Source organism: Meleagris gallopavo, chromosome 15 (assembly GCF_905368555.1).
Source record: "Meleagris gallopavo chromosome 15, MGAL_WU_HG_1.1, whole genome shotgun sequence".
NCBI lineage: Eukaryota > Metazoa > Chordata > Aves > Galliformes > Phasianidae > Meleagris > Meleagris gallopavo.
Window position 1 is genome coordinate 4,288,732 of NC_139418.1, and position 13,070 is coordinate 4,301,801.

Here is a 13,070-nt window from a genome sequence, read left to right on the forward strand (position 1 = left end):
AAGCTGCAGCAGCACACCATCAGGAAGGGAATGTCTCTTAGTCTGTGGCTAGTTCGTAGTTCAGAAAGTGATGTTCCCAAGAACAAATTTGCTTTGAGAATCATATCAGATGAAGCAAAGAGAACCATTTCTCATATGCAGTTATTCTCCCAAACCATACTGCCTTTCCTGTTCCCATTTCCACTGCTCCCTACAGCATGCTGAACTCTGTACTGACCCCTATACCTCTCCAAACACTCCTTGGAGCAAAAAGAATGGGGTTTATTGATTGCCAACAGTCTTGCCTGCCAAATTACCCTTCTGAGATAAGTTGTCTAGATTAATAGATTGGCTTGTCTCTATGCAAGAATATGCTTTCCTGATAGAGGATATTTACTGCTGACTGTGGTTTGGTGTTGTACTTGTTTTTTTCCCCCCAGTTCTTTGCTGAAAGCATTAGCAGTTTGTGACTGAGCCCACTCACAGCTCCAAGCGTCACCCCAGCAGGGGGGAGGCAGAGCAACTGCACTGGTTTTGGTGCAGTTCAGAGTTTATTCCATCTATATTTCATTGTGCATTTCTCTTTCTTGTGTACGATACAAAGAAAGTTGCTCAGAGGCAGACCAGAGGGCAGCATGGGTTGTGAGAATAGGGGCCAGGAGAGGGTTGGATGCCATGCCAACAGTTCTTTGCATAGGGCCATGGTACTCTGCAAAACTTACATCAGAAGATATGAAAAGGAAAACCAATTCTTTCTGTATCAGAAGCAGCAGGTCCCTATGGCTGAGCAAGATTGCTGTTTTATTTGCTGTTCTTGCACATCTAGTATTGGTACTATGTACTGCGGGATTATGTTTTAGGTTTCTGTTCTAAGATTGCCTAGAAATTCACCAAGCTTCCATGTCTCACCTGCTTTACTGGAGAGAAGTGAGGTTTTTGGCACCTTCTGCTTTGTTTTTCTAAGAGTGCTATTATTCCACAAAGTGCTCCCTTGAATGGCAGGAAATTCCTAGTGGGACAAGTGGGATTTCAGTGCTCCAAGACTGAGCTGAGGGGTTATTCACTGCAGGAATGTGTCTGCCACAATCCTCTCCTGGAAAGCTGCCTGTCCCAGTGCTAAGGAGCGTGGAGAGCCGGAGCCCGCAGCCACCCCGTGCTGCTCCCCAGCACCGCCTGACTCGCTCTCCCTGCTCCCCAGGCAGTGATTTTTCATCATTTTGTTGTCTGCACATTTTCAAGCAGTCACAGAATTCAATGCGAAGATTTTATGTTCTCTCAACAATACAAAATGGATTTGTTGGGTTTGGAAGGCGCCTTGTAAGGAGAAATGTCGGGGTGCCCCACAAGTGCAGGGTGTGTGTGCTGCCAGCCTGGCAGGGCCTGCAGGCTGTGGCAGCCCAATGGCTGTACTAGGGAACAGAGTTTCCCCATTACTTTTTGCAGTTCAGTGTGACGCATGATATCACTGTGAAAGATGACTGCAGCTTTTTACATTTTTTCCCTTTTCCCCACTCCTCCTAGGCTGATGTCAATATTTAACTGCAGTTGAGTCATTCCAGTCTATTGTAGAAAGCAAATAACCTGTGAAGTGTGCAGCCTGGGGACTGAGCCAGTGCTGCTCCTGGGAGCCTGGAGCTCAGAAGCTACTATATGTGGGTTTGGCTTGTATCGTAATGGTATAGCCTCTTGTATCATTAAGACCAAACCATAGCACTTTCCTCCAGGTCTGAATTCATCTTGTGTTCACAAGTTCTCAGACTGGGCACTTGGCTTTCCTGCCTCCGACTCTGGGAGGTCCTTTCCTTTTCATTTTTCTGGTCTGCGATGTAGCCAACCACAAACTCAGCTAAAATAAAGTTAATAATCCCACTGCTGTCAGAAACAACCATTGCAGGGAAACTGCCCAGAGAACAGCACAGTATTGGTGACTCTGAGAATTTTTAGCCATTGCCCATCTGTTGATTTTGTGCTCTCTGGTATGCAGTAAAGCAAGTGAGGAGGCTGTACGAGACGCTACAAATAGAGGATTTCCCTTAGTGTGCCACTTACAACACCAGCAATAGATTCAAGTCACAAAGCCTAAGACAGGGATTTTTGGCTGAGGAGTGCTGCACATTTTGTATAGCAGGGAGAGCAGGTGGGCCGAGCTCAGGTTTGGGTTTAAATGGCTGTGTTTGTGTGGGAACATCTGCACAGCACAGTGAGGTATGGAAGCTATTTGAGACAGACTGCTGTACCTTGCAGAGCTAGATAACCAGTGCAAAGTGCAGAACGAATTGTTTTCAGTATTTGAATTGGCTCATACAAACCCAGCATGGGGGTTTCTGTACAGCGTGATGCTGTACAGCTCTCACACAGTAAAGCTGGCACATGGTAGCTGAATCTTGGAGTCATTATACCACAGCAGTATTGTAATGTCAGCATCTGAAAACGCTTTCTTCCATACAAAAATATGGGATAAATGAGGCTGCTTTTTCTTCACTTAACTTTCTACAGTGGACTTTTCTGTGAAACTCCTCCACCGATGGTTCTGCTCCAGACAAGCCCATGTGATAACTACGAGTGCCAGAACGGGGCCCAGTGCATCGTTGCGCACCAGGAGCCCGTCTGCCGCTGTCTTGCTGGCTTTGCTGGGCAGAAGTGTGAGAAGCTCATCACGGTGAACTTTGTTGGAAAGGATTCCTATGTGGAGTTGCCATCAGCCAAAATTCGCCCCCAGGCAAACATTTCCCTCCAGGTATGTCATGCAGAGTATCTGTTGCTGGTTTTTGAGAAATAGCATGTCTACATCCACAAAGCGCGACAGCTGAAGGCTGTTCTATTCTCTCCTGACTCAAGATTTCCCATTCGAATGCAGCAGGACTTGCTAATAACTTGAGTTGACCTTCTTCATATTCATAGAAAGTATGTGATCTTGCTGAAATTCGTTGCAGCTGAAGGTGATTTTCTAAAATACCAGTTTATTGAGAAATACATTTATTTGTGTACCACCAAAAATACAGCTACAGTCCATCAGCAGGGTTCACATATATTGCAGCTTTCACTGGAAAACTCTTGCTCACTTGAGACAAGGGAGCCTTCCAACATGTTTGTGTATGAACTCAGTCATTGTCACCAAGACCTTTCTGTGTTTCATGGTTCTTGCTTTCATTGTTCCTCATATATATGCTCTATTTAATCACATTTGAATTGCATATATTATTTAGTTGCAATTTTTAATATAGGTTTATTGTTTCCATTTTAATCCTTCTCAAGAAACCTTACCTAGTTATTAATGTTATGCAGGTAGCAACAGACAAGGACAATGGCATCTTGTTATACAAAGGAGACAACGATCCTTTGGCTCTGGAGTTGTACCAAGGACATGTGAGACTCATCTATGACACACTAAATTCTCCACCTACCACAGTATATAGGTAAGAATCTAAGCTGTTTCAAGACAGTTTATTTCTGAAAAAAGATGGAAAGGCAGGATTTTTCTAAAAAGTAAGCATGAAAGAAGAATTCTTTATTTTACATCACTGCATCTCTTTAATATGCAAATAGATATGAAAATCAGAATAAAGCCTTAGTTGGAGGCTGCATGGTTAAAAATGGTCATTTGTAGGTAATGCCAATGGTATCATGTCTGATGGCAAATGCAGAAAATTGCTGTGATTTCTCATTTACTGTATGGATTTAGTATCTGATGAATGTTTTCCTTGAAATAGTTGCACGTGATCTCTTTCTCTGGCATTGATTTTGAGCATTAACTTTCCGTACTGGGACAGAACAGTAACTATGCAAGGGCAGAATGAGAGCATTTCAAAATAGGAGGAGAAGAGCTGAATTCCTCTACAAGGAAATGGTTTTAGAAGATCTCTTAACTGTATCAGTAGTAACAATGCAAACCATGAGAGAACACAAGTTACATAGCTAGATTATAGAGCATTTTCCCCTCAGACACTTGACTTCTGGGGATGCCAAATCCACAGTTTTTATTTTTTAGTCATGAGGAAAAAAAAAACAAATGTAAAAGCAAAGCCCACGCACCAAGGGAAAGAGAAGCATGCTACTCATGTCTTCCAGTGTACTTTTTAGCAGACTTCTCCCTAGGTTAACTGTCTTCTGATTATTTTTTAGCTGTGATGCTCCAGTTTATTCTCTGTAAACAAGTGGTTGTGTCCACACAGAGCCCATTTAGGTTCACTCCAGTTCCTTTGCAGTGTGCATGCAGAAGAGGTAGATTTCTTATCCCGCCTCTCTCTCTAGAGAAGACTATTCTATTAAAGTGAGTATATGGATGGCACTAAGACTGACCATGATTTGCCCTGTACTTCTTCTGAAAGTTTTCTCAGCCCTCAATAAAGCTTCAGTCCACCCAAGCATGGTAGCTGTGCAGAGTTTTCTTTAAGGAGAGCAGTGATATATTTAAGAAAACCTGACAATTCTTTATAATAACGAGTTGGATAATCCCAGTGCAGGATTGTCATCAGAAAGAACAATGGCTTGTCCACTGTAGGAATGAAGAAAGTGGTTTCTTAGTGACTTTGACTGGCTGGACAGGTATGAGAAATTTCCCTATGTGTGCCTGCTAATCCTAATTGATTTCATGTTAGAGCAAAGCCAAAGTTGTTAAACAGTTTTACACCACTAATTAGAACATAGAAAAGCTTATTGTGTGTGGGCAGCACATGAGGTGACAGACCAGCATGGATACTTGCTTTCTGTTGTCACGGGCAGAGCGTTGTGGTGACAAGAGCTGTTGCCACCATCAACGACGCCTTACAGATCTGCTGCCTTGTGGTGAAGCTCCCAGAGATGGCAAGTGGCAGTGTCCTCATTATTACTGCGCCCTTCTTATTGATCAAGGGGGAGGTCTCCATTCAGACTGACACCTCATTAACATAAGATTAATGGCCTGTTCACTGCATTTTGTACTGTGTGATCTGTTGAGATGGGAAAGTAGCTGCTTAATACGATGCCCTTTCTAAAATGTCACTCTAATCTTTTATTAGTTGAAGGAGTGGAGCAAAATGGGATTAGCATGGAGCTTGATGGGAAAAGATTAGGTCGATTGAGAAAAACTACAGCCAAAGAATGTCAAGAAGGGCCTCTAAATAGATTAAGAGACTTGTTTTCCTTAAGGACTGAGGAAGCAGGAGGAAAGCTGCTTCTCCCTTGGGACTTAAGGGTAGACGATATGAATGGATCTGGTTTGACATCCCTGTATATCCTGTTTGACTTTTACTATGGGCATAAGCTGTGTTTGACTACATAACTTCCAGCTTGGCCCCAAAATGGAAAGTCCCATATTTCTTTTAGCAGCTTGGACAATGGGCAGTCATTTCCATTATTCAGGCATTGGCCATCATTTCTAAATTGAGTTTCACTAATTCCTTCTGGATGTTTTAGAGGCTAAAATATCTGGTACTGGCTTTCATGAGTTCATCTGTACTTTTAATTGCAGTGAACTGAAATGAATATCTGATTCTGTGTGGTTCAGTTTATCTAAACCTTTGGAACCGAGCATCTCTTCTCGGCAACTTTTACATTTACTCTTTTTTTTCTTTTGTTCATTAAAAATAAGATTACTAGGGGAATCAGAAACTTTTAAATCTTAGTCTCACCACTGGTAAAACTGTTTGCCTTCTCTATTACCTCCACCTGGCTCTCTTGTTTAGATGCCATATCTAAATCTCATCCTCAGCAAAAGTGGACTGATTGTCTTTGAAGTTTGCTGAAAGACAATTAGATTCATTTTCTCAGGCAATATCAGAAGCTGCTGTTCTCCAAAGGGGTCCACTCACCAGAACAGATAAGCAGTGCTTTGGCTGTTGCTTGCCTCAGAAGTGCATGCCAAAAGAGTTAAAATACTGCCTGGTGGGAACTGTGCCAGTTAACAGCTGCAGGAAATCTCTTACTGACCTGATCCAGTGTTGTAACTGAGCTGTTTTACTGGTTACTTTAGGTACTCCTGTGATGGGATATGGGAAGTCACTGGCAAGCCACATTATCTGTAATTCTCCATCAGGGACTCTACTATGAGATGTATTAATAGTACTTAAGAACAGTAAAATTAGCAAAGTACTTGGCTAATTCACATGATATCATGTAGGGATAAGATTAAAACCTGCTACCAGATGGGTTTGGAAGCTAGCAGCAAGTATGGCATGTGTGGTGGCAGTTTTCAGTAGGGTTCAGTGAGGTGTGCTGGAAGGATGACGTACACAGTAGGACGTAGCCATGATGCAGTTCAGCACTATGTGCTCTGAACTTAACCTGCTGTAGTATATTCTGCAGTTGGCCTCCCTTTCCAAATTATTCTAAGAAAATGTTTGAGGACAGGGATGTGGCACAATGGTACATTCCTGGCGTGCCAAGAAGCAGTTGATGTTATCTGCTTGGTGAGGACAGGCTCCCTCTGGCTTTTGGAGCAGACTGGTTCCTGTGTCTTGGTTGCTCTTTTGAGCAGATTTAAGTAGAACTACAGGACGAAGTTAGTCTGGAAAAGCCCAAGGTTAATTTGCTCTATGTTGAGATTTACTTTACATATATTATTCGTGTTACGCTTGAATGGAAAGGTTACAGTTGACACTGGACTTTTAGCGTAGCAGTATGGCAAAAAGTTGAAAGAGACCTGCAAAGACCCTCTACTCCAAGTGCCTGACCTCTTGAGGGCTAACCAAATGTTAAAGCACGTTACTGAGGGCTGTCCAAGACTTCTTGAACACTGACAGGTGTGGGAGATCAACTACTTCACAAGGAAGCCTGCTCCAGTGTTTAACCACGTTTCCGTAAAAAAAGAAAAATCATTATATCTAGTCTGAACGTCCCCTGGCACAACTTTGTGCCATCCTATCAGCAGCAGTCATTCTTTCATTCTAGTCAGAATAAAGGTCAGCAAATGTCCAATGGGAAGGTTTACCTAAAATACATTCTCATTTATCAAGTCAGAAAGAAATACAAGTTCATGCATGACTATGCAGTGATTGAAAGTGCCCTTTTAAAAGGAAACATGACTGCTTTGTTACAGGAATTCCTCACTTGCAGGCTGTGTAATAAAGGCTTCCTAAAGCTCATAGCAAACACTTTATAGAAGATCCATTTTTAAAGTAGGATTTCTACTTCTTGTTTCTTTTATTCTGTTTAATCACTCACTTTATATATAATGAATTAACAAAAACCATGCAATTATGTACTTTTAGTTTTCAATCATTGATATTAGAATCTTCGTATCTTCTGTCAGCTTCCTTTTTCAGTCTCTTTTGCTACAACTGTTCCTTGAACCAAAAATAAAACCTTACCTGCAATGTTTTTTTCCCACTATAGGTTTTATGCTATCACACTATCAATCACATTGATTTGAATGCTAAATTGATCCTTCCTAATAGAAATGGGAAATAGAAATTTGACAGAAACTACCAAATCCCTCCAGAGTTCCTGGATTGCTATGTTGCATGCAGACTGTTGTAACTGCTAAAGGGAGAGATGCAAATATCTTTGGTGTAAAATCATGTTTTCATGCAGGCTTCCTGACAGCAGTAAAAAAGGAAGCAATCAGGAAAACACCAGAATTAATTGTGTTTGTCTTTCTGCAGAGCCTACACCCATATTACATCACATTTCTCTATAAAAGTATCCTTGCACAGTCTGTTTTCAAAAATACTGTATCACTAGAAATATTTCTTACAGATTGTATCATGCTGTTCTCATGGTCTGGCTAAATCCTACATAGCATAGACGGATGTTCTTGTGGTTAGAGCACAAAGTCTGAAGTCAGGGGAGTTTACTGTATCTGCCTCATACATGATGACTGTGGGATGACAAATTAAATCTGTTTCTTCGTGCACAGAAAGTACAGAAATGGGCAGAAGAAAGGAAGCGTTTCAGAAATGTGCTGTGTGTCCCCAGGGGATGAGATTCGGTCTCCACCAGGCTGTGGCTGAGCTCCCTAGCCCAGTATCTGCCACCTGCCTATCCTTTTCCACATCAGCTAGCCTCTGCAGGCAGCAGCTCGCTGCCCTGTGTCAGGTCCCTGAGCACACCACCCCAAAAACTGGGATTTTGACTCAATGATTTTGGCCCCGTATTCAGGTTTCATAGGCTTCTCCTCCGCTCTGCTGGTGCTGAGGTTGAACAGTTACCTGAGTGATGGAAGAGCTTCCACATCAACCAAAGAAGGGGGAGATGGGATTTTTCTGCAATCACCTCTCCGTAGCTGCAGTCACTTATCTGAAAAGAAGCCTTGGAGGCTTCAGCATTAATACACTGCCTTCTGGGGAGGGATGTGCTGGAGGAGTGAAAGCATTAATTCTTCTTTGAATCATTATTAGAGCTTGTCAACCCTTTTTTTTTTTAACCAAAAGTCTCTGCAGAGCTCACTGTACGATGGTCCTTTTCTTCCTAATACCTTCACAATCTGCAGCTTGTGCTATGCCTGTCCCTCATGGGATTCCTTTTTGGTATTTCTGGATGGTCTCTAAATAGTCTGTTTTTCAGAGATCTCTATGAGGCATTACTGAGCTCTTAATAATTATGGATATTTGCAATTCATTTTGTTCTTTCTATCACACACCTTATTTTTCTCATGTGCTCCTTAGGGATTTTTCATCAAATATAATGAACGAGACCAGCATTAACCTCAGACCTGCACAGCAAACGCTCTAAAATTTGAATGTAATATACATTTTGCATGAGCCAAGGCAAAGGACAGATGAATTCTTCTTTGCCTTTATAAAGGACTCTGGCGTATCTCAGCAGGACAAAAAAGACAAGTGTTTTTCTTAGTGGATTTCTATAGTTTTCCATGTTTTTTTGTGTAGTAGGACAAAGAAAATGTAAGGCCAAGATCTTTAAATATCATCCAACTTTTATCATTTGGTTCAGAATCAAATATTTGCTTTCATGAAATTCAGAAACTTTATTCTGCTGAAATGAAGCTTAAAATGTGTAAAGTTTTCTCCTCCAGGCTGCCTGGTGGCTTAGCAGGCAAATCTTATTAAACTGAATTAATTTTTTTTTGTTTCTAAAATCTCAACTATCTCTTGAAAGAATGATAGGATTTCTCTTCTCTCTCTCCTCCTATCTGCCTCCTTCTCTTTATCGTAATACACGGGACAGTTGGACTGGATGACCTTGTAAGTCTTTTCCAACCTTGATGATTCCATGACTGTAGTACCCAGGAACACTGTGCTGCACACCCACAGTTTAATTTCTAAACCATACACATAAAGTGGGTTCAGTGTGGGATGTTTTGCCAGCACCAGCACTGCTGCACTGCCAAAACAGTGGCTAAAGCAGAGCTTGTTCATGTCTTCCCCTCAGCACTCCCTGTTGAACTTTGGCAAAATTAAGCCAATTTGTGAAGGCAAGAAACACAGTAGGTGCTCTTATGCTACTGAGGGTTTCATGCCATTTGAAGTAATTATTTAAATTAACCTGTATTGCAACTATTGGAAGTGAAAGTAGATATGTCGTTGGGTTTTTTTTGCTCAGCAGCCTTTTAGAATGGGCTGTGCAAAACAGGACTGCAGTGCACACATGAGTATGTGAGTTTGCCATTATAATGCTGATTTCTTTCAGCATATAATAATAAAAATATAATAAAGTCAGCAAGATGCTGGAATTAATCCCAGGAAGAGATGAGAGGTGACAGGATAAGAGTGGTTCAGAACTAAACAAAAAGTAGGAGAAATCTGAAAGGAATCATCAACATGGTCAAGCAGCTTCTTATTAGAGTTAACTCTGCAGCACACTGCCACCTCATGCAGCTCCTCAATGCTCCTTGCTGTCATGGACACTTCAGAGGATTAAGCCCAAAAATGGGAAGCAAATCCATCATAGTTCTGACGTTTCACTCAGCAGCTGAGAGTATTGATCATTCTTCCTAAGTATTTTTAAGACCATCAAGGAGAGAGGAGTTTGCTCCTGGAAGCTGTTGGTGGAGCTCAGCACCTTGGAAGTACTTGTAGGTTTTTGTACTGGAGCAGTCCTGGCTTTATGTGAAGATGAATGGTGATGCCCAGAATTGTTTTCTAAAGTGACTTGACTGACTAAAATCAATAGTATAGTTTATCACCAAAAGAAAATTTGCTGCTGCAAATCCACATTAAAACTAAAGGTTTTCTGCATTTGTTAAAGTAAATAGCTGGCCTGACTTCAGACAGTTCAGTTCAACCCCTAAAACTACACAGCCCCATGCCGTTCCCTGGGCCTGTCACCGTCACACAGAGCAGAGCTCAGTGCTGCCCTCCGATCCCTGACCCTTCTGCATCTTCGCAGCCCTCCTTGGGCCTCTCTCTAATAGCTTTGCATCCTTGTGTTGTGACACTCAGTCCTGCTCGAGGTGAGGACACTCCAGCACAGAGCAGAGCAGGAAGGCATTTTCTTACTGTCCCACACACCGTCAGTCCGGTGTGTATTGCCAACATTGATTAATACTGATTACTTCAGAGGAAAGTTGAAGCAAAAAATGTAGCAAGCTAGCATAACAAATTTATTTCATTCCGACCATAAATTTCGTGTAAACATGATGAGTAACACGAAGTGTGTGTGTGTGCCATGTGTGATAGCTGTGTATGCTGCTTATTCCAAGCACCAGGCTCTGGATTCAATACACAGTCTCTGCTGGAAGACGTGCATGCAGAACTGGCACTGAGGATGGTCACGGAGGTGCAGCACAGTTCTGTGCACAATTATTTCAGTGCTTCTTCCCAGTATAGAAATGTGGCCCCCAGCTTTGCCAGCATATGCCAGTGCTGCTAGAAAAGGAAAGCAAAGCAACTGCCATTCCAGGTATTAGATAGCAATGGATTTTGTTTACTGTAGTGGAAGACGTGCACTGCTGTAGGTATGATGCCATAGATGGGATGGAAACAATTTCATTTCCTTACTGTTGTCAGGTTTCTGAATAGCCAGTTTTTTTCTTAGGGCTTAGCCTTGGATTTCAGATTTAAAAACTGATTCTCAGTCAGTTCAAATTGGAAACACTTTTACTTGTATTCTGTAGTGGCCCTGGACCTTGATGCTAAATGGCAGATACTTTGATATTTTCCAGAGCTGAAAAGAGGATAGATGGTGTAAAGTGTCCTGTCAGACAAAAATGACTTTGTGAAGATGCTTGATGGGTTTCCTCATCGGAAACAAACCCATGATAACCAGTAGAATGTCAGAGCTGCTGTCAGTAGCCCGTGGCCCTGGCGCTCCGGAGAAGCCCCAGCACCTGTTTGGTGCCAGGTCCAGGCAGCAAGCAGGGCTGCCACAGCCACATGTGTGGGACGGCTCTTGCCAAGAGAGATGGTGCTGGGTGCTGGGACTGGCCCTGCTGCTCTTTTTTAAGGGTAAATGATTTAATGAGTCCCAGTGGCATTGCAAAATCTATATGTAATCATTTTTACACTCTGTGCTTACTGGGCTTGTTATTTTACATGAGGCATGGTACAGAAGAGAGAAGCGGTAGCTCGTTGCAGTGCAGTGCACTGTGTGCCATCATGCACAAATTGTTGTGGTGGAGCCGGATGGGAAGGCATTAGCACTGTGACCCCCAGTTAGGGGGGCCTCAGACTTGCAGAGTTCACTCAAGCTATTTCTATTGCTCTTACGCCTGTGTTTAACAAACTCTCAGCTGGCAGAATGAAACATTCAGCTCTGCAGTGACATTGTGATCCTGCAGGAGACTGGTGCAGGATTCGGCCCCTCTGCCCACGTCAGGAGCACGGTGAGAATTTACTGCAAACAGGGAGCGCTTACACTGGCCACGAATCTGCCCCTTTAATGAATAGTCTATAGAAAGGGGTCAGGATTGCATTAATTGCGTGTTGCAGGAGTATAAAAAAGGTCCTTGCCTTTCCCTTAGAAGGTCTGTAATACAATAACTTTCACTGCTGGCAGGGGTGCTGCAGGAGTGGAATTATGACTGGAAATTAGATATGCATAGCCTGGCCAAATGATCATTAAGGGAGATATGGTAATCAGCTGCCAGTGTTTAAGGGCTGTAAACACCAGGAGGAGAAAGATGGCTTATTTGGGTGGTCTGCAGAGTTAGAAGTAAGAGAAAAGGTATAAAGCCAAGCACATGAGCATGGAGGTAGCAAGGAAAAATCTTAACCATTGAGTGCTCTCAGTTTAGGAGACCTAACACCCGAGTCACGTAGGTTGAACATAACAAAAGGGAGTGTATTTTAAGCTGGAAGTGAACTTGAGTGCTTTAATACATATTTTTCACCTCTTATTTCCCCGGTCTTGTGTTTCATTAGCATTTTTCGTGCTTTCTTCTCAACATGTGGTTTTTATTTGGCTTCCGGAGATGACAGTGCTTGAAGGGATGTGTTATTGTAAAAGTAGCACAAGCACTACTCAATTATGGTTTTGCCATTGTTGCCATGGAGTTTAAATCTGTTCTAAGCTGGGGACTGATTATAGCAGGAACCAAGGGCAGGAGGTAGCGTAGCTTGGAAAGGTGAAAGCCTATCACCACTGGCATGTGAAGTCATCCCAGCACAGGAGTTTCACAGCTCCCAAATCGTTAGTGTCTCCATGTATTTCCCTGCAGCTCTACCTGTTTCCTGATTTTAGTGCCTGTACTTCCCACGTGCTGAGTGCTCGTTGAGCTCTTTTGGACAGATCTTTGGTTATTCCCTTCTACTTTGGATGTTTTCAAAGACCGCCCAAGTTCAGTGTTCCCCATGGCCTTTGCTCCCCAGTCACTTACCGTTTTCTTGTTTGCTTTGTTCTGTGCTTCAGATGAGGCATGTCCCCATTAAGACTGAGGTCAAGAAAATCTGGAGACTGTAGCTAATGAATTGATGTTCTCATTTGCATAATTGATGGTTACGCATTTCCTTGGTGACATAGTTTGCTGTGATACTTAGAGCTATTTTTGTTTTGACTTCTCTGCCCTGCTGCTTCTGCTGCCTACACTAAAGGTATATTACATGTTAGAGAAAAGGATGAACCCCAAAGCCCAAACTTTACAAGTTGAAGCTTTAGTCCTTTAATGCATTTCTGTTCACAGGCGTATTTACAGTGGCTCGGCTGTAAACCTCTTGTGTATTAGAGCAGGGGGAGTCGTGTTTATAACATCTGTGCGTGCTTGGGAGCTGGAGGAGAGG

General features: G+C 42.5%; 1 protein-coding gene across 5 annotated transcripts in view; it reads left to right on the forward strand.

Annotated features, from left to right (window-relative positions):
* SLIT3 (slit guidance ligand 3) overlaps window positions 1-13,070 on the forward strand; it is a 484,215-nt gene that overhangs the window by 458,733 nt on the left and 12,412 nt on the right. For all 5 annotated transcript variants that reach the window (XM_085236326.1, XM_085236325.1, XM_085236329.1 and 2 more), the window contains 2 exons: window positions 2,476-2,716; window positions 3,265-3,395. In XM_085236326.1, the coding sequence (XP_085092452.1) occupies window positions 2,476-2,716; window positions 3,265-3,395 (372 nt within the window). The remainder of the gene's footprint in view (window positions 1-2,475; window positions 2,717-3,264; window positions 3,396-13,070) is intronic.